Source organism: Triticum urartu, chromosome 1A (genome assembly GCF_056163025.1).
Source record: "Triticum urartu cultivar PI428250 chromosome 1A, HENAU_Tu73, whole genome shotgun sequence".
Lineage (NCBI taxonomy): Eukaryota > Viridiplantae > Streptophyta > Magnoliopsida > Poales > Poaceae > Triticum > Triticum urartu.
This window is the reverse complement of record NC_141873.1, coordinates 503,362,647-503,384,383: the sequence shown is the minus strand read 5'-3', so window position 1 is coordinate 503,384,383 and position 21,737 is coordinate 503,362,647. Positions and strand designations below refer to the sequence as shown.

The window sequence follows — 21,737 nt, the reverse complement described above, 5'->3', positions numbered from 1 at the left end:
TGTGTATCCCCAACACTCGTCTCAAGGGACTAATGGAATGAGAATACTACTTCCCAGCTTCCTAACTTGTGTGTTAGCCAGAGCCAAGAGCAAAACACCCAAGAACACTGATCTTGTGAGAGTAGAGTGGTACTACGTGGTCTCTCGAAAATATTTGCAACTCTCCTTCAATGAAGCTTTTGCCACTAAGGATTGCACTGGTTCTTTATTTGTCTAGGCTGGAGTATCCCCTGTTCCTGAAAACAAAAAAGTTGACTTCTGACCAAAGGGATAACAACATAAACTGTAACCATCAGGGGCAACACAACACCAAATAAAACCATACTTTCGCATAACTCGTGTGTTCATAAGCTCATATTCATCCAGCACCAAAACAACAAGATGTCAGGGCTACCAACTGAAGCACAACAGAAGCTGGAAAACTACAGAAACATGGATGGCGTGCTTTGTCTTTCTGAAACAGAAGTTGCACAAGAAAGCAGGATCACTGCGGTGGCGCCTCCGACGGCTTGATTCCCGTGTCAGCTTCCGATGCCCTGTAACCCAGCCCAGGGCGCGCCGGTTGCTCCTGCTCGCCTTCAAAGTCGCGGGCATCCCGCAGCGAGGCCTCGAAGTCGGTGGAGTCCATCGCCGTCGGTAGGAGGCTGCCGATGTCGTCTTTGGCGCCAAAGCCACCGGCTCGCATGACATCATCGGCTGAGATCGCAGCTTCCATGTTCATATCTACAGAATTGTGACCATTCACTGAAGTCGGATTTCCGGTGTGAGAATCTGCAGTGTGTTTCAGGGCTGCCCCCTGATCGTCTGTCAAGGCATCTGGCTTAGCTTGCTGAGCTAGTTGCCCACTGCCCAAGTTCTTCCCATCCATGCCTGCAACGATATGCCACTAGATATGAAAACTCGATGCCAAGACACCACATTATACACAGTAGCATCATGCTAAAATGCTTTCTATTTAATCAGAACTTCAGAAGTAGTATTTGACAAGATGCAGATAAAGTACCCTCCTCCTTGGCAAGCTATCTATATTCCTGATTATACGCAACAAAGGAAACTGCAGGCAAAGCTACTGCAGAGTTCATGGCACAATGATTATGACACCCATCCATGGCACAAAGCATCAGTGTTAAATTGCTAATTACTCTAGCTGTGCCTTACAGTTGCAGCCACAGAAGTTCCAAAGCGACACTGCTCGGTTCAGTCAGAAACGCAGTGATCTCTTCTTTGCTCGCGCGCTTGTGCACAGAAACTATCAAACATCACGATGCTACAGATCTCAGCTTATAATTTTCCCATTAAATCTTTCACCAAAACTTGCTACTTATACTAGCGCCAAGATTAATTTGACTCCCTTTTCTTCATCTAAAAACAGAGCACAAATCAACTGCTCCAGCGACCTGCGCCTCCTACTTTCCCTTGCTCGATCAATTCCCCGGAGCAACTACAAACCAAATCACACTGACTGCAGAAATACACTCCTAATTTTACATGAACGCTACTCATATGGATCTATCCATACGACGCTACAAAGGACCAGAATACCAGACGGGGACTAAACAGATCAAGCAGAGATAGAGCGGAAGAAACCTAACTCACCGCCGGCAGATCGAGTCGGCGAAGAAACGAGGCGCCGCAGATTCGAGAGCTCGCCTCTTCTCGCTCCTTCCACGCAGCCAAGAAATCCTTTCTTTTTACCGAGGCAATCCAATCCCCTCTTCGCTTCGCCTGGCCAGTTCACTTCTGGTCTAGCGCTCCCCTGGGGTTGGACACCACGTGTTCAGCGAAAGAAGGGGTAACGTGGCACTGTGCTTGCCCCTTTTGGGCCCATGGGCTAGTTAGTTAGGCTTTTGTTTATTTCAGTTGGACCAACTTTTTTTCTCTCTCTCCTACTATTGCTACTACTCCCTCCGTTTCAAATTACTTATGATGGTTTTAGTTTAAATTTGAATATATATATATATATATATATAAATTTTCCTAGAATCATATTGGACAAGATCCAACTTGGTTCTTACCTTTTTAGAATTCAGATTGTTCCATCTAGTCCCTTTTTATTAGAGTATCAAACAAGCATGTGGATAGATGTTTCTAGAACACATGAGTCGGTAGAATTGTGGGTTCAATTAGAAGGCCATGTGGCAGAATCCTATGGGTTGAAAATTTTATCCAACGGATGATAATGCTTGGGTTTGCCATCTCTTGACCGTTGAATAGGCATATCCAACGACTAATATTTGAAACTATTGACACACTATATAGTGTTATAGAAACACAAATCTTATTTTGCTCAACAAATGCTAAATACCCTTTGAAGAAAGTACATAAGAGATGCAATTGGTAGTTCAACAAAAAAGAATATGGTAACTACCAGGCTAGCGCACATGTTTCTATATTCATCTTTACTGTTAACGGAGAGATGGTGGTTATCATGGTCACAAATCTCATGCCCTGATATACCTCTCCACTTAAACTTGCGCCGACATGTGGGCGCGCTTTATTATAAATCATGCATAATTTGTCTGTTTTTTATGGGTAACTCGCCAATTACTCAAGCAATAACAATTTTAAAATGTTTATTATTATAATTTTCACTAACGTGTACACAAAAAAGGAACAATAAAAATTTCACCTTAGGGGTTTTATCCATATCTAAAAACGCCATGTATTTTGTAGTGAAGACAATACATATTCCTTGTTGTTGGTTTTGCATCATGAGAGGACATCACTAGTAGAAAATGTTAGGGAACGTAGTAATTTCAAAAAAATTCCTACGCACACGCAAGATCATGGTGATGCATAGCAATGAGAGGGAGAGTGTTGTCTACGTACCTTCGTAGACCGAAAACGGAAGCGTTAGCACAACGCGGTTGATGTAGTCGTACGTCTTCACGATCCGACCGATCAAGTACCGAACGTACGACACCTCCGAGTTCAGCACACGTTCAGCCCGATGACGTCCCTCGAACTCCGATCCAACCGAGTGTTGAGGGAGAGTTTCATCAGCACGACGGTGTGGTGACGATGTTGATGTTCTACCGACGCAGGGCTTCGCCTAAACACCGCTACAGTAATATCGAGGTGGACTATGGTGGAAGGGGGCACCGCACACGGCTAAAGAATCAAACGATCAATTGTTGTGTCTCTGGGGTGCCCCCTGCCCCTGTATATAAAGGAGCAGGGGGGCTGCGGCCGGCCAGGGAGAGGGCGCGCCAGGAGGAGTCCTACTCCCACCGGGAGTAGGACTCCCCCCTTTCCTAGTTGGAATAGGATTCGGGAGAAGGAAAGAGAGAGGGGAAGAAGGAAAGAGGGGGCCGGCCCCTCCTTTGCCGTAAACCAATTCGGTTTGGGCCTTGGGGGGCGCGCCCCACACCCCCTTTGCTTTCCTCTATTTCCACTAAGACCCATATAGGCCCATTAAGCTCCCGGGGGGTTCCGGTAACCTCCCGGTACTCTGGTAAAATCCTGATTTTACCCGGAACACTTCCGATATCCAAACATAGGCTTCCAATATATAAATCTTCATGTCTCGACCATTTCGAGACTCCTCGTCATGTCCAGGATCACATCCGGGACTCCGAACAACTTTCGGTACATCAAATCATATAAACTCATAATGCAACCGTCATCGAAACTTTAAGCGTGCGGACCCTACGGGTTCGAGAACTATGTAGACATGACCGAGACATGTCTCCGGTCAATAACCAATAGCGGAACCTGGATGTTCATATTGGCTCCCACATATTCTACGAAGATCTTTATCGGTCAAACCGCATAACAACATACGTTGTTCCCTTTGTCATCGGTATGTTACTTGCCCGAGATTCGATCGTCGGTATCTCAATACCTAGTTCAATCTCGTTACCGGCAAGTCTCTTTACTCGTTCCGTAATACATCATCCCGCAACTAACTCATTAGTTGCAATGCTTGCAAGGCTTAAGTGATGTGCATTACCGAGAGGGCCCAGAGATACCTCTTCGATAATCGGAGTGACAAATCCTAATCTCGAAATACGCCAACCCAACAAGTACCTTTGGAGACACCTGTAGAGCACCTTTATAATCACCCAGTTACGTTGTGATGTTTGGTAGCACACAAAGTGTTCATCCAGTAAACGGGAGTTGCATAATCTCATAGTCATAGGAACATGTATAAGTCATGAAGAAAGCAATAGCAGAATACTAAACGATCGAGTGCTAAGCTAACGGAATGGGTCATGTCAATCACATCATTGTCCTAATGATGTGACCCCGTTAATCAAATGACAACTCATGTCTATGGTTAGGAAACATAACCATCTTTGATTAACGAGCTAGTCAAGTAGAGGCATACTAGTGACAATCTGTTTGTCTATGTATTCACACGTGTATTATGTTTCCGGCTAATACAATTCTAGCATGAATAATAAACATTTATCATGATATAAGGAAATAAATAATAACTTTATTATTGCCTCTAGGGCATATTTCCTTCAGTCTCCCACCTGCACTAGAGTCAATAATCTAGATTACACAGTAATGATTCTAGCACCCATGGAGCCTTGGTGCTGATCATGTTTTGCTCGTGGAAGAGGCTTAGTCAACGGGTCTGCAACATTCAGATCCGTATGTATCTTGCAAATTTCTATGTCTCCCACCTAGACTAAATCCCGGATGGAATTGAAGCGTCTCTTGATGTGTTTGGTTTTCTTGTGAAATCTGGATTCCTTCGCCAAGGCAATTGCACCAGTATTGTCACAAAATATTTTCATTGGACCCGATGCACTAGGTATGACACCTAGATCGGATATGAACTCCTTCATCCAGACTCCTTCATTTGCTGCTTTCGAAGCAGCTATGTACTCCGCTTCACATGTAGATCCTGCCACAACGCTTTGTTTAGAACTGCACCAACTGACAGCTCCACCATTTAATGTAAACACGTATCCGGTTTGCGATTTAGAATTGTCCAGATCAGTGTCAAAGCTTGCATCAACGTAACCGTTTATGATGAGTTCTTTGTCACCTCCATAAACGAGAAACATATCCTTAGTCCTTTTCAGGTATTTCAGGATGTTCTTGACCGCTGTCCAGTGATCCACTCCTGGATTACTTTGGTACCTCCCTGCTAGACTTATAGCAAGGCACACATCAGGTCTGGTACACACACTACATTGCATACATGATAGAGCCTATGGCTGAAGCATAGGGAACATCTTTCATTTTCTCTCTATCTTCTGTAGTGGTCGGGCATTGAGTCTTACTCAACTTCACACCATGTAACACCGGCAAGAACCCTTTCTTTGCTTGATCCATTTTGAACTTCTTCAAAACTTTGTCAAGGTATGTGCTTTGTGAAAGTCCAATTAAGCATCTTGATCTATCTCTATAGATCTTGATGCCCAATATATAAGCAGCTTCACCGAGGTCTTTCATTGAAAAGTTCTTATTCAAGTATTCCTTTATGCTATCCAGAAATTCTATATCATTTCCAATCAACAATATGTCATCCACATATAATATTAGAAATGCTACAGAGCTCCCACTCGGTTTCTTGTAAATACAGGCTTCTCCAAAAGTCTGTAGAAAACCAAATGCTTTGATCACACTATCAAAGCGTTTATTCCAACTCCGAGAGGCTTGCACCAGTCCATAAATGGATCGCTGGAGCTTGCACACTTTGTTAGCTCCCTTTGGATCGACAAAACCTTCCGGTTGCATCATATACAACTCTTCTTCCAGAAATCCATTCAGGAATGCAGTTTTGACATCCATTTGCCAAATTTCATAATCATAAAATGCGGCAATTGCTAACATGATTCGGACAGACTTAAGAATCGCTACAGGTGAGAAGGTCTCATCGTAGTCAATCCCTTGAACTTGTCGAAAACCTTTCGCAACAAGTCGAGCTTTGTAGACAGTAACATTACCGTCAACGCCAGTCTTCTTCTTGAAGATCCATTTATTCTCAATTGCTTGCCGATCATTGGGAAAGTCAACCAAAGTCCACACTTTGTTCTCATACATGGATCCCATCTCAGATTTCATGGCCTCAAGCCATTTTGCGGAATCTGGGCTCACCATCGCTTCTTCATAGTTCGTAGGTTCATCATGATCTAGTAGCATGACTTCCAGAACAGGATTACCGTACCATTCTGGTGCGGATCTTACTCTGGTTGATCTACAAGGTTCAGTAGTAACTTGATCTGAAGTTCCATGATCATCATCATTAACTTCCTCACTAATTGGTGTAGGCATCACAGAACCGCTTTCTGTGATGAACTACTTTCCAATAGAGGAGCAGGTACAGTTACCTCATCAAGTTCTACTTTCCTCCCACTCACTTCTTTCGAGAAAAACTCCTTCTCTAGAAAGGATCCATTCTTAGCAACGAATGTCTTGCCTTCGGATCTGTGATAGAAGGTGTACCCAACAGTCTCCTTTGGGTATCCTATGAAGACACATTTCTCCGATTTGGGTTCGAGCTTATCAAGTTGAAGCTTTTTTACATAAGCATCGCAGCCCCAAACTTTCAGAAACGACAACTTTGGTTTCTTGCCAAACCACAATTCATAAGGCATCGTCTCAACGGATTTCGATGGTGTCCTATTTAACGTGAATGCAACCGTCTCTAAAGCATAACCCCAAAATGATAGCGGTAAATCTGTAAGAGACATCATAGATCGCACTATATCTAGTAAAGTACGATTACGACGTTCGGACACACCATTACGTTGTGGTGTTCCGGGTGGCGTGAGTTGCGAAACTATTCCGCATTATTTCAAATGTAGACCAAACTCGTAAGTCAAATATTCTCCTCCACGATCAGATCGTAGAAACTTTATTTTCTTGTTACGATGATTTTCAACTTCACTCTGAAATTCTTTGAACTTTTCAAATGTTTCAGACTTATGCTTCATTAAGTAGATATACCCATATCTGCTTAAATCATCTGTGAAGGTGAGAAAATAACGATATCCACCACGAGCCTCAACATTCATTAGACCACATACATCTGTATGTATGATTTCCAACAAATCTGTTGCTCTCTCCATAGTACCGGAGAACGGCGTTTTAGTCATCTTGCCCATGAGGCACGGTTCGCAAGTACCAAGTGATTCATAATCAAGTGGTTCCAAAAGTCCATCAGTATGGAGTTTCTTCATGCGCTTTTATACCGATATGACCTAAACGGCAGTGCCACAAATAAGTTACACTATCATTATCAACTATGCATCTTTTGGCTTCAACATTATGAATATGTGCATCACTACTATCGAGATTCATCAAAAATAGACCACTCTTCAAGGGTGCATGACCATAAAAGATATTACTCATATAAATAGAACAACCATTATTCTCTGATTTAAATGAATAACCGTATCGCATCAAACAAGATCCAGATATAATGTTCATGCTCAACGCTGGCACCAAATAACAATTATTTAGGTCTAATACTAATCCCGAAGGTAGATGTAGAGGTAGCATGCCGACCGTGATCACATCGACTTTGGAACCATTTCCCACGCGCATCGTCACCTCGTCCTTTGCCAGTGTTTGCTTAATCCGTAGTCCATGTTTCGAGTTGCAAATATTAGCAACAGAACCAGTATCAAATATCCAGGTGCTACTGCGAGCTCTAGTAAGGTACACATCAATAACATGTATATCACATATAGCTTTGTTCAGCTTGCCATCCTTATTATCCGCCAAATACTTGGGTTAGTTCCGCTTCCAGTGACCAGCCTGCTTGCAGTAGAAGCACTCAGTCTCAGGCTTAGGTCCAGACTTGGGTTTCTTCTCCTGAGCAGCAACTTGCTTGCTGTTCTTCTGGAAGTTCCCCTTCTTCTTCCCTTTTCCCTTCTTGAAACTGGTGGTCTTACTGACCATCAACACTTGATGCTCCTTCTTGATTTCTACCTCCGCACTTTTAGCATTGCGAAGAGCTCGGGAATTGTCTTATCCATCCCTTGCATATTATAGTTCATCACGAAGCTCTTGTAGCTTGGTGGCAGTGATTGAAGAACTCTGTCAATGACACTATCAACCGGAAGATTAATTCCCAGCTGAGTCAAGTGATTATGGTACCCAGACATTCTGAGTATATGTTCACTGACAGAACTATTCTCCTCCATCTTGCAGCTATAGAACTTATTGGAGACTTCATATCTCTCAATCCGGGAATTTGCTTGAAATATTAACTTCAACTCCTAGAACATATCATATGCTCCATGACATTCAAAACGTCGTTGAAGTCCCGGTTCTAAGCCGTAAAGCATGGCACACTAAACTATCGAGTAGTCATCAACACGCGACTGCCAGGCATTCACAATGTCTGTAGTTGCTGGTGCAGGTGGTACACCCAGCGGTGCTTCCAGAACGTAATTCTTCTGAGAAGCAATGAGGATAATCCTCAAGTTACGGACCCAGTCCGTGTAATTGCTACCATCATCTTTCAACTTTGCTTTCTCAAGGAACGCATTAAAATTCAACGGAACAACAGCACGGGCCATCTATCTACTATCAAACATAGACAAGCAAGATACTAGCAGGTACTAAGTTCATGATAAATTTAAGTTCAATTAATCATATTACTTAAGAACTCCCACTTCAAAAGACATCCCTCTAATCTTCTAAGTGATCACGTGATCCAAATCAACTAAACCATAACCGATCATCACGTGAAATGGAGTAGTTTTCAATGGTGAACATCACTATGTTGATCATATCTACTATATGCACTAGTAGAAAACGGGCCTATTGTCCCGGTTCGTAAGGGCCTTTTTATCCCGGTTCCTGAACCGGGACTAAAGGGTCGTTACTAATGCCCTGTCCCTTTAGTCCCGGTTCAGTCCAGAACCGGGACAGATGGGCCTCCACGTGGCCTATGCGCGGAGCCCAGGCAGGAGGGCCTTTGGTCCCGGTTGGTGGCACCAACCGGGACCAATAGGCATCCACGCGTCAGCATTTCTGTGGCTGGGGTTTTTGTTTTTTTTAAAGGGGGGGGGTTGGGGGTTTTGGGGGGTTAATTTAGGTGTTTCATATATTGTGTTAGCTAGCTATAATTAATAGAGAGAAGTGTCCTCTCTTATGTCCGTGCTTGGTCGACGCTACATACTATACATACGTATAGAGAGGACTAGACATGCTAGCTAGCTAGTAAGCAAATAAAGGAAATACAAGATCGTCATGAACATATATGCATACAGAGAGAAGTGATATCGACCACCTCTCCTTCTCCGAGAGATTGGTCGAACAACAAGTTCTCGTATATCTATCCGACACTACCGGCTACATATATACAATAATTATCTCTTAAAAATATAATCTCCTAACATACGGATGCATGGTCCACATAGTATTCTCCGTCTTCAGCGATCACGTGGTCAAGAAAGAATGCCGCCAATTCCTCTTGAATTGCTAGCATGCGAGCTGGTGCTAGGAGTTCATATCGCTTCCGAAACATCTAATTTGAAGAAGAGGGTCAATACATATATATATGAATGAATGAAACTCAACACAAATGATGGTAATAAAATAAAATTGTGAATGTTGTTATTTATGCACTTCATATTATTCGTCAGAGTAGCCCCGCTCACAGGTCGTGTGGCGGATGGACTCGCAAACGTAGTATCCACAGAAATCATTCCCTTGTTCCTGCCACAACCACTTTACAAGAAATAGAGGTCAATCAAACTGATAAGCAAGAATGCCAAATGGTATTGATGAAACTAGTGCTTGAATCACTAGGAGATGCGCGGAACATGCTACTATAGTACTTACTTTCGGGTGTCTAAATTGCAGCTTCTTCGGCAGTCCCGGAGCTTTTTTGGTGAATTTTCTCCAAACCCTGTCAGACAAAGAAAACAATTACTTGATATATCAGGAAATGAACAAAGTTGCTAATATGGTGGATAATGATCGATTTAACTTACTTCTTGAGCATTTGAGTCATGTCCGCGTAGTCCTGGGGATCTTTTCGTCTCGAGTCTAAGACGGTTACTAGTCCCTGCTCAAGCTTAATCTCTAGGAGAATATAGTGGAAACTGCAATGCATGCATAACTCATCAATTACACTACTATAACCTTGACTAATATATAAGGGAAACCGAATATGCACAAGATAGTAACACTCACTTGAAGTTGTAAGGAAAGAGTATTATATCTTTGTTTTCATTTATTACCAACGATCGTAGCAAGTTGGCCTCGGTATATGCGGCATGAAATTTAACCTCAGTTGCATCTATGAGATTTGTGTTAATGAACCCAATATCACCGATTTGTCTTTTCTTCAATTCGAAGATCTTCAATCTGCATAATATAGTGAGGATAATTATAAATACATGCAATGAAAGAGTTGAGCTATATAGAAAGACTTAATGACAGAAGTAGTACTACTTACAGACCGTAGCAGGTGACCGTTGCTTTATTGAGGGCCAATTAATTGAAAAACTGAAAGAACTCCTCAAATGGAATAGGCAACCGTTCAATTCCAACGAGGTCATGCTCCTTTTTAACTCTCACATACAAAGTATTCCTCCCCCCAGACTCTCTGCAGATTTTCAAGTACCAATCATGCAATCTTTGCATCATCGTTGATAGAGATCTTTCATCTTTGACGAGAGGCTTCCCGTACTCGTATCTTTGTATCCGCACCTCCAAGAAATCATAATGTACATCGTCGGGCAAGTAATCTCCAAGATTGCTATAACCGGGCACCATCCTCGGATCATTAGCGACGATGTCGCTAGGCACCTTGAGCGGGGGGCACGATTGCTTCGCTTGTTCGTCAAGCTGGGAAATTTGTTTCCCAGCTCGTCGTTCTTTCAGCCTTTGATCACTTAAAGTACTTCCCGACCGCTCCGCTTCGGCAAATGCCTTTCCAATAATGTGCTCATAGTTGCCTTTCGGCAGAGACTTGGGTGGTTTTGTCAGGGCAGCCAGAGTGCGCTTCGCTTTCACCGGATCTACCTTCTCCTCCGGAGGTGGATGTTTCTTTGCTTTCACCCCTTCAAAGAAGTTCCTCACTTCTTCTCGCGCGATCTCGGCGTTCTCCTCTGGGGTCCTCTCATATGGTAACTTCTCTGGAGTCTTCAGAGAAGGACCAAATCTGTATGTCCTCCCCCCTTTGGACGTACTGCTAGACGCCGGCAGAGCAGACGGAGCGGTTGTCTTCTTTACTTACTTACGAGGCGGAGGAGAAGGACTACGACGCGCTGGAGCAGCCGGAGCAGCGGCGGGTCTCTTCCGCCCTTGTTGACGAGGCGGAGAAGGAGGATGCTGGCTGCTCGGGCGCGCCGGCGCAGGCGGAGAAGGAGGCGGAGTGCCGCCACACGCCGGAGAAGGAGCCGGTCGAGTGCCCTAATCGTCACTCGCCGTAGGACGAGGCGGCGGAGGAGGCGGGGTGCCCTGACTCGCCGGAGGAGGAGGAGGTGGAGGCGTCGAGTTCGGAAGGTTGATGAGCTCCTTCCGCCATAGGCATGAAGTCTTCAGAACAGAACCCAGCCGAGTCTCCCCTTCACCGGTAGGGTGGTCAAGCTGGAGGTCCTCAAATCCCTCCATTATTTCATCCAGCATCACCCTAGCATATCCTTCTGGAATCGACCGGCAGTGAAAAGTTGCGTCGTGTTCAGCAGGGAAAACAGAGCCAACAGCCGCCTTGACCTTCATATTAATCCATTGCATCATAAGGTGGCAATTTTGAGACTCCGTGATAGCATCCATGGGATAGCTGGCAGGAGCCGTCAAGACATGCTCCGGCTGAAGCAGCTCGGTGGAAGCCACGCTGCTTCTCCGCTGAGATGGCGGGGTAGCTTCAGGGGAAGCTTCGGCAGTTCGTTTGCTGCGATTTGCTTCTCGTTCCTCTATCGCTTGTACCCTAGCATGCAGCGCCTGCAGTTGGGTCTGCTCCACTTTCTTCCTCCTCTCATGGCATTTGTAACCGCCTGCGTCCATAAACCCAGCCTTCCATGGAATGGAGCCTGGCGTGCCTCGTGTCTGTCCAGGGTGCTCAGGATTCCCGAGGGCCATTGTGAGCTCGTCGTTCTCTCTGTCTGGAACGAACGTCCCTTGCTGCGCTGCTTCGATATAGTGCTTAAGCCTCTTGACTGGTATTTCCATTTGCTCGTCCATCCAAATGCACTTCCTTGATACAGGGTCCAAGTTTCCGCCAACCCCGAAGAACCAGGTCCGGCAACGGTCTGGCCAGTTAATTGTCTCTGGTTCGATCCCTTTATCAACCAGATCATTCTCAGTCTTGGCCCACTTAGGCCGGGCTACGAGGTAGCCACCTGACCCTGTGCGATGGTGATGCTTCTTCTTTGCAGCATTTTGCTTGTTTGTCACCGACATCTTCTTACTCTTTTCCAATGTCTTATGGGCCACAAATGCGGGCCAGTGGTCTCTGATCTTCTCATATCTGCCCTTGAATTCTGGTGTCTCTTTTTTATCGACAAACTTATTCAGCTCGTTCTTCCACCTCCTGAATAGGTCTGCCATCCTCTTAAGAGCAAAAGACTTGATTAATTGCTCTTTAACTGGCTTCTCCGGATCATCCTCTGGCGGTAGGATGAAATTTGACTTCAGCTCAGTCCAAAGATCATTTTTCTGCATATCATTGACATAAGACACACCAGGGTCTTCTGTATCCGGCTTTAACCATTGCTGGATGCTGATCGGGATCTTGTCCCTAACCAGAACCCCACACCGAGCAACAAATGCGTTCTTTGTCGGAATGGGTTCAATCGGTTGGCCGTCGGGCGCGATTGCTATGATCTCAAACCTTTCATCCGAGCTCAATTTTTTCTTCGGGCCTCGTCTCTTTACCGAAGTTGTGCTCGATCCGGAGGGCTAGAAAAAAGAACAAAGACTTAATTAATATTTGTACATACCAAAACAATGAATGCATCAATTAGCTAGTCAGCACAGGCTTAACTAATATATATACCTGGCTGGGCTCGGTTCGGTCACCGGAGCCGTCATCACGGTCTCCTTCTTGCACCGGCATTGGGTCACCGGTGCCGTCCTCACGGTCTCCTTCTTGCACCGGCATTGGGTCACCGGAGCCATCATAATCATAGCCAGCTGCTTCCAGACCATCGGTGTCGTTGAGAAACAACGAGCAGACGGCATCACTTCCTCGTGCGATTATGTCCCCCAACAACTCTTCTTGTACTTCATCTCGGGCGGTGTCCATAGTTTCTACAAATATTTACAACATGGCAATTATTATTCAAACATGACAGATGGATATATTAGTGGAAAACGTAGAACTAATATTAATTAGTGGCCTCGACGCTGCTTCTCTAGGGTTTGGGGTGGCCTCGACAACGCTTCAAGGCTAAAAAAGAAGAGGAAGAAGAAAAAAAAAGAGGAGAAGAAAGAATAGAGGAGTTCTTCTCTATTCTTTCTTCTCCTCTCTTTTTTTCTTCTTCTTCCTCTTTTTTTTATCAGGAACGAGGGTCGTCGAGGGTCGCCGAGCGGTAGAGGAAACCCTAAATAGCAAGTATCGTCGGTGTGAGATACACGCCCGCGTCACTTGTGGGACGTGGATGTAGTGTCCGACACCGACGACCACATGTATCTCACACCGACGATACTTGCTATTTAGGGTTTCCTCTACCGCTCGGCGACCCTCGACGACCCTCGTTCCCGATAAAAAAAGAGGAAGAAGAAGAAAAAAAAGAGGAAAAGAAAGAATAGAGGAGAAGAACTCCTCTATTCTTTCTTCTCCTCTTTTTTCTTCTTCTTCCTCTTCTTTTTTTATCCTCTTCTTCCTCTCATGTTCGACGACCCTCGAACCCTTGGCGACCCTAGACCCCCTCTCGACCCTCGACCCCTCGGCGATCGTCGACCCCCTCTCGACCCTCGACCCCCTCTCGACCCTCGACCCCTCGGCGACCCTCGACCCCCTCTCGACCCCTTGACGATCCTAGAACTTTTTTTCTCCTCGATAACATTTTTTTCCCTGAGGGGTTCATATGAATATACAAACATTTGCATATTTACAATAATCAATATCACCAAAAATATCTATGAACAGAAAAAATACTATTTTTTTCTAAAAATCTATCTTTTGCATATATACATGAACATATATATATACACACAGAGAACATATATACATACATATATACATTTTTATAAAAATGCAAAAAACAAAAAAATCTAAAAGAAGACATATAAACAGATATACACACATACATATACTCATACATATGCATATAATCAGGAAAAAACATCTATATATTTGCAAGAAAACAGGGGGAAGAGGGGGGCGGTGCTGGCCCTGACCAAAGCGAGGCAGAGGCGACGGCGGCGCAGGGCAGCTGGGGCGCGGCGAGGCAGAGGCGACGACGCGCGAGGCAGAGGCGACGGCGAGGCAGAGGCGGGGCGGCGACAGCGTCGGGGCGGTGCGGGGAGGTGACGGCGTCGGGGCGCGATGCAGGGCGGCGACGGCGTCGGGGCGGCGCGGGGAGGTGACCACGATGGCGCGGGGTGGCGTGCGGCGATGGCGTCGAGGCGGTGCGGGGTGGTGACGGCGCGGGGAGGTGACGGCGTCGGGGCGCGATGCAGGGCGGCGACGGCGTCGGGGCGGCGCGGGGAGGTGACCATGATGGCGCGGGGTGGCGTGCGGCGATGGCGTCGGGGCGGCGCGGGGCGCGGATGGCCACGGGGGCGGCGACGGCGTCGGCGGGGTGTGAATCGGGCAGCGTGGCGGCGTCGGCGGCGCGGGCAATTGCAGAGATGAAATGAAAAACACTAAGTCTTTGCTTATAGCAAAGCCATTGGTCCCGGTTCGTGGCACAAACCGGGACCAATGCCCCCCTTTAGTCCCGGTTGGTGCCACCAACCGGGACCAAAGGCCTCTTTTCAGCAGCACAAAGGGCGGGAAGCGGCGGCCTTTGGTCCCGGTTGGTGCCACCAACCGGGACCAATGGCCTTGCGCTCGCGCGGTGGTGGGAGTTTAGTCCCACCTCGCTAGCTGAAGAGCTCCCGCACCTATTTATAAGCCCTGCTCTGTGTTCCCTTTCGAACTCCTCTGAACTGCAGGCTTACGGGCCTAATGAGACACTGCAATGCCTGTGGGCCTACTGGGCCTGCTGCGGGCCTGAATCCTGGCCCATGGTTTGGTTTCTAGTCATATTCAGGCCGTGGTGGTCCAGTAGGTGGCATTTTTTTGCTATTTATTTTTTTCATTTCTACTTAGAACTAAATACTTATAGTTTTTTAGTGATTTCTTTTTTCTTTTAGGTCACAAAAATTATAAACTTTCTGTTGATCCATTAGTTTTAAAATTTGAATAGTTTAAATTTGATTTTTTTAAAATTTGTGTGAATCACTAGTTTAGGAATAACTTTACTATAAAAATTGATTTTTGAGTCATTCTTTTTCCTCCTATTTAATATTACTGTGTTTTATCATTATATTCAATTTGGTAATTTTATTTAGTCATAACAAATATTATAGGCATTTATTTTTCTTTTTTTCTATTTATTTTTTCATTTCTACTTAGAACTAAATACTTATAGTTTTTAGTGATTTCTTTTTTCTTTTAGGTCACAAAAATTATAAACTTTCTGTTAGTGCCATTAGTTTTAAAATTTGAATAGTTTAAATTTGAATTTTTTAAAATTTGTGTGAATCACTAGTTTATGAATAACTTTACTATAAAAATTGATTTTTGAGTCATTCTTTTTCCTGCTATTTAATATTACTGGGTTTTATCATTATACTCAATTTGGTAATTTTAGTTAGTCATCACAAATATTATAGGCTTTTTTTTTCTTTTTTGCTATTTATTTTTTCATTTCGACTTAGAACTAAATACTTATAGTTTTTTAGTGATTTCTTTTTTTAGGTCACAAAAATTATAAACTTTCTGTTAATGCCATTAGTTTTAAAATTTGAATAGTTTAAATTTGAATTTTTTTAAAATTTGTGTGAATCACAAGTTTGTGATTAACTTTACTAAAAAAATGAACATAGATGCACCTATAGAGAAAATTCAACCTAAATTCATAATCAATTTCTAATTCATTATGAATTTAGGTCAAATTCCCTTTATAGGGGCATCTATTTTCACTTTGATAGGAGCTCAACAAGGCAGAGAGGGATGGGCTTATAAACCGGTGTGGGCGCCCTTCGGTTGGCGAGGTGGGACTAAACTCTGAGCGCAATGAGGACCAACTCTTTAGTCCTGGTTTGTGGCACAAACCGGGACTAATGGTCATGGGCCAGGGGCGAGCCCTATTTTTTCCAGTTTTTTTGTTTTGTTTTCTGCATTATTTATTTTCTTTCGTTTTTTGCTTCATTTTTTAATTCTTTTTGCTTTTAGTTTTAGAAAAATTATAAACTTTCTGTTAGTGCCATTAGTTTTCAAATTTGAAAACACTTTTTTAGTTTTTTTGTTTTCTTTGTTGCTTTATTTATTTTATTTTGTTTCTACTTACAACAAAATACTTATTGTTGCCATTTTTATTTTTTTCCAGTTTTTTTGTTTTGTTTTCTGTATTATTTATTTTATTTTCTTTTTTGCTTTATTTTTTAATTCTTTTTGATTTTAGGTCAGCAAAATTATAAACTTTCTATTAGTGCCATTAGTTTTAGAAAAATTATAAACTTTCTATTAGTGCCATTAGTTTTCAAATTTGAATAGTTAAAATTTGAATTCTTTGAAATTTGTGTGAATCACAAGTTTGTGATTAACTTTACTAAAAAAATGAACATTGATGCACCTATAGAGAAAATTCGACCTAAATTCATAGTTTTCAAATGAACTCTGAAAAAGTTGGCATAGCATACTCGTATGTTACAAAGTTGGCATGGTATCATCATAATAGTTGCGGGAGAAAGTCTTCACTTTTTCTTCGCTTGTGTCATTTGCTTATTGCGCCGTAACCATGGATAATCTTCATCGTTTATCAGGATGCTTGGGTCAGCCTTGACATTGAAGGGAGGAATTTCATGAAACTTTTCATAATCTTCAGACATGTCTGTCTTTCCCTCCACTCCCAGGATGTCCCTTTTTCCTGAAAGAACTATGTGGCGCTTTGGCTCATCGTATGATGTATTCGCTTCCTTATCTTTTCTTTTTCTCGCTTTGGTAGACATGTCCTTCACATAGATAACTTGTGCCACATCATTGGCTAGGACGAACGGTTCGTCAGTGTACCCAAGATTTTTCAGATCCACTGTTGTCATTCCGTACTGTGGGTCTACCTGTACCCCGCCTCCTGACAGATTGACCCATTTGCACTTAAACAAAGGGACCTTAAAATCATGTCCGTAGTCAAGTTCCCATATGTGTAACCATAATATGTGTCCTTTCCGCTCTCGGTTGCTGCATCAAAGCGGACACCGCTGTTTTGGTTGGTGCTCTTTTGATCTTGGGCGATCGTGTAAAATGTATTCCCATTTATCTCGTATCCTTTGTAAGTCAATACTGTCAAAGATGGTCCCCTGGACAACAAGTACAGCTCATCACAAATAGTGTTGTCACCTCTGAGACGTGTTTCCAACCAACTGCTGAAAGTCCTGATGTGTTCACATGTAATCCAGTCGTCGCACTGCTCCGGGTGTTTGGAGCGCAGACTGTTCTTGTGTTCATCGACATACGGGGTCACCAAGGCAGAGTTCTATAGAACTGTGTAGTGTGCTTGAGACCAAGAATATCCGTCCCTGCATATTATTGAGTCACTTCCAAGAGTGCCTTTTCCAGTCAGTCTCCCCTCATACCGCGATTTAGGGAGACCTATCTGCTTAAGGCCAGGAATGAAGTCAACACAAAACCCGATAACATCCTCTGTTTGATGGCCAATGGAGATGCTTCCTTCTGGCCTAGCGCGGTTAAGGGCATATTTCTTTAGGACTCCCATGAACCTCTCAAAGGGGAACATATTGTGTAGAAATATGGGCCCCAGAATGACAATCTTGTTGACTAGATGAACTAGGACATGCATCATGATATTGAAGAAGGATGGTGGGAACACCAGCTCGAAACTGACAAGACATTGCGTCCCATCACTCCTTAGCCTTGGTACGATTTCTGGATCGATCACCTTCTGAGAGATTGCATTGAGGAATGCACATAGCTTCACAATGGCTAATCGGACGTTTTCCGGTAGAAGCCCCCTCAATGCAACCGGAAGCAGTTGCGTCATAATCACGTGGCAGTCATGAGACTTTAGGTTCTGGAACTTTTTCTCTGGCGTATTTATTATTCCCTTTATATTCGACGAGAAGCCAGTCGTGACCTTCATACTGAGCAGGCATTCAAAGAAGATTTTTTTTCTCTTCTTTCGTAAGAGCGTAGCTGGCAGGACCTTTATACTGCTTCGGAGGCATGCCATCTTTTTCGTGCAAACCTTGCAGGTCCTCCCGTGCCTCAGGTGTATCTTTTGTCTTCCCATACACGCCCAAGAAGCCTAGCAGGTTCACGCAAAGGTTCTTCATCACGTGCATCACGTCGATTGAAGAGCGGACCTCTAGGTCTTTCCAGTAGGGTAGGTCCCAAAATATAGATTTCTTCTTCCACATGGGTGCGTGTCCCTCAGCGTCATTCGGAACAGCTAGTCTGCCGGGACCCTTTCCAAAGATTACGTGTAAATCATTAACCATAGCAAGTACGTGATCACCGGTACGCATGGCGAGGTTCTTCCGGTGATCTGCCTCGCCTTTGAAATGCTTGCCTTTCTTTCGACATTGATGGTTGGTCGGAAGAAATCGACGATGGACCAGGTACACATTCTTCCTGCATTTGTCCAGGTATATACTTTCAGTGTCATCTAAACAGTGCGTGCATGCATGGTATCCTTTGTTTGTCTATCCTGAAAGGTTACTGAGAGCGGGCCAATCGTTGATGGTCACGAATAGCAACGCCTTTAGGTTAAATTCCTCCTGTCTGTGCTCATCCCACGTACGTACACCATTTCCATTCCACAGCTGTAAAAGTTCTTCAACTAATGGCCTTAGGTACACATCAATGTCGTTGCCGGGTTGCTTAGGGCCTTGGATGAGAAATGGCATCATAATGAACTTCGGCTTCATGCACATCCAAGGAGGAAGGTTATACATACATAGAGTCACTGGCCAGGTGTTGTGATTGCTGCTCTGCTCCCCGAAAGGATTAATGCCGTCCGCGCTTAAAGCAAACAATACGTTCCTTGGGTCCTTTGCAAACTCATCCTAGTACTTTCTCTCGATTTTTCTCCACTGCGACCCATCAGCGGGTGCTCTCAACTTCCCGTCTTTCTTACGGTCCTCACTGTGCCATCGCATCAACTTGGAATGCTCTTCGTTTCTGAACAGACATTTCAACCATGGTATTATAGGAGCATACCACATCACCATCGCAAGAACCCTCTTCCTGGGGGGCTCGCCGTCAACATCACCAGGGTCATCTCGTCTGATCTTATACCGCAATGCACCGCATACCGGGCATGCGTTCAGATCCTTGTATGCACCGCAGTAGAGGATGCAGTCATTAGGGCATGCATGTATCTTCTCCACCTCCAATCCTAGAGGGCATACGACCTTCTTTGCTGCGTATGTACTGTCGGGCAATTCGTTATCCTTTGGAAGCTTCTTCTTTAATATTTTCAGTAGCTTCTCAAATCCTTTGTCAGGCACAGCATTCTCTGCCTTCCACTGCAGCAATTCCAGTACGGCACCGAGCTTTGTGTTGCCATCTTCGCAATTGGGGTACAACCCTTTTTTGTGATCCTCTAACATGCGATCAAACTTCAGCTTCTCCTTTTGACTTTTGCATTGCGTCCTTGCATCGACAATGACCCGGCGGAGATCATCATCATCTGGCACATCGTGTGGTTCCTCTTGATCTTCAGCAGCTTCGCCCATTGCAGCATCATTGGGCACATCGTCTGGTTCCTCTTGATCTTCACCAGCTCCCCCCGTTGCAGCATCACCGTATTCAGGGGGCACAAGTTGTCATCGTACTCTTCTTCTTCGCCGTCTTCCATCATAACCCCTATTTCTCCATGCCTCGTCCAAACATTATAGTGTGGCATGAAACCCTTGTAAAGCAGGTGGGAGTGAAGGATTTTCCGGTTAGAGTAAGACCTCGTATTCCCACATTCAGTGCATGGACAACACATAAAACCATTCTGCTTGTTTGCCTTAGCCGCATCGAGAAACTCATGCACGCCCTTAATATACTCGGAGGTGTGTCTGTCACCGTACATCCATTGCCGGTTCATCTGCGTGCATTATATATAATTAAGTGTCCAAATGAATAGAAGTTCATCATCACATTAAAACCAAAGTACATACATAGTTCTCATCTAACAACATATAGCTCTCCAGAGCATCTAATTAATTAAACTATACATTGAAACTATGTAAAACATTTCAATGCAAAAACAAATGCGATCATAATCGCAACCAAGGTAACAATTGATCCAACGGCATAATGATACCAAGCCTCGGTATGAATGGCATATTTTCTAATCTTTCTAATCATCAAGCGCATTGCATTCATCTTGATCTTGTGATCATCGACGACATCCGCAACATGCAACTCCAATATCATCTTCTCCTCCTCTTTTTTTATTTTTTCCTTCAACAAATTGTTTTCTTCTTCAACTAAATTTAACCTCTCGACAATAGGGTCGGTTGGAATTTCCGATTCACATACATCCTACATAAATAAAATCTATGTCACGTTGATCGGCATAATTTTCATAAACAATACATGAACCAATAGTTATAAAGATAATATATATACCACATCCAAACCATAGACAAGACGAGGGCCGACGGGGGCGGATACCAAAACCATCGCACTATATAAGATGCAATAATAAAAGTAAGAAAATAATACAAGTATCTATGTAAACATACAGGTAAGAATATTTTTTCCTTTCAAAAAGAAGATAAGAACAAGAGGCTCACCACGGTGGTGTCGGCGATGAGCTTGGCGCGGGTGATCGACGGCGGTGAAGACGGGGACGGGGCGTGACGGACCGCTAAACCTAGACAAATATTGAGGAAAATGGAGCTTGGAGGTCGAGCTTGGAGAGGAGAAAGCTTAAGTAGTGTGGCTCGGGCATTCCATCGAACACCTTGTGTGCATCGGAGGTGAGCTAGAGCACCACCAAGCCCTCTCCCCCTCGGCCAGAAAAAATAGAGCAGTGTGCTCTACTCTTACGCGAGGGGGTATATATAGGCACCTCATTGGTCCCGGTTGGTGGCATGAACCGGGACTAAAGGGGAGCCTTTGGTCCCAGTTCAAGCCACCAACCGGGACCAATGGTGGTGGGCTAGGAGCGAGGCCCATTTGTCCCGGTTCGTCCCACCAACCGGGACCAAAAGGTCTAGACGAACCAGGACCAATGGCCCACGTGGCCCGGCCGGCCCCCTGGGCTCACGAACCGGGTCCAATGCCCCCATTGGTCCCGGTTCTGGACTGAACCGGGACTAATGGGCTGACCCGGCCTGGACCTTTTCCCCCTTTTCTACTAGTGATGATTCACGCTCGACCTTTCGGTCTCAGTGTTCCGAGGCCATATCTGCATATGCTAGGCCTGTCAAGTTTAACCTGAGTATTCTGCGTGTGCAAAACTGGCTTGCACCCGTTGTAGATGGACGTAGAGAGTATCACACCCGATGATCATGTGGTGTCTGGGCACGACGAACTTTGGCAACGGTGCATACTCAGGGAGAACACTTTTATCTTGAAATTTAGTGAGAGATCATCTTATAATGCTACCGTCAATCAAAGCAAGATAAGATGCATAAAAGAT

The 21,737-nt window shown here is 44.4% G+C and overlaps 1 protein-coding gene across 1 annotated transcript; it reads right to left on the bottom strand.

The window, feature by feature from the left end:
• Nucleotides 1-312: 312 nt before the first annotated feature.
• Nucleotides 313-1,795, bottom strand: LOC125554234 (uncharacterized). The gene is made up of 2 exons (XM_048717846.2): nucleotides 1,597-1,795; nucleotides 313-870 (listed from the first exon to the last, which is right to left on the bottom strand). Exon 2 carries the CDS (start codon nucleotides 866-868, stop codon nucleotides 485-487), a length of 384 nt encoding a protein of 127 aa, XP_048573803.1. The 5' UTR covers nucleotides 869-870; nucleotides 1,597-1,795; the 3' UTR covers nucleotides 313-484.
• Nucleotides 1,796-21,737: the final 19,942 nt, after the last annotated feature.

Coding starts and splice junctions, on each gene's coding strand:
- LOC125554234 (XM_048717846.2), bottom strand. CDS start 868: ATGGATGGGAAGAACTTGGGCAGTGGGCAACTAGCTCAGCAAGCTAAG.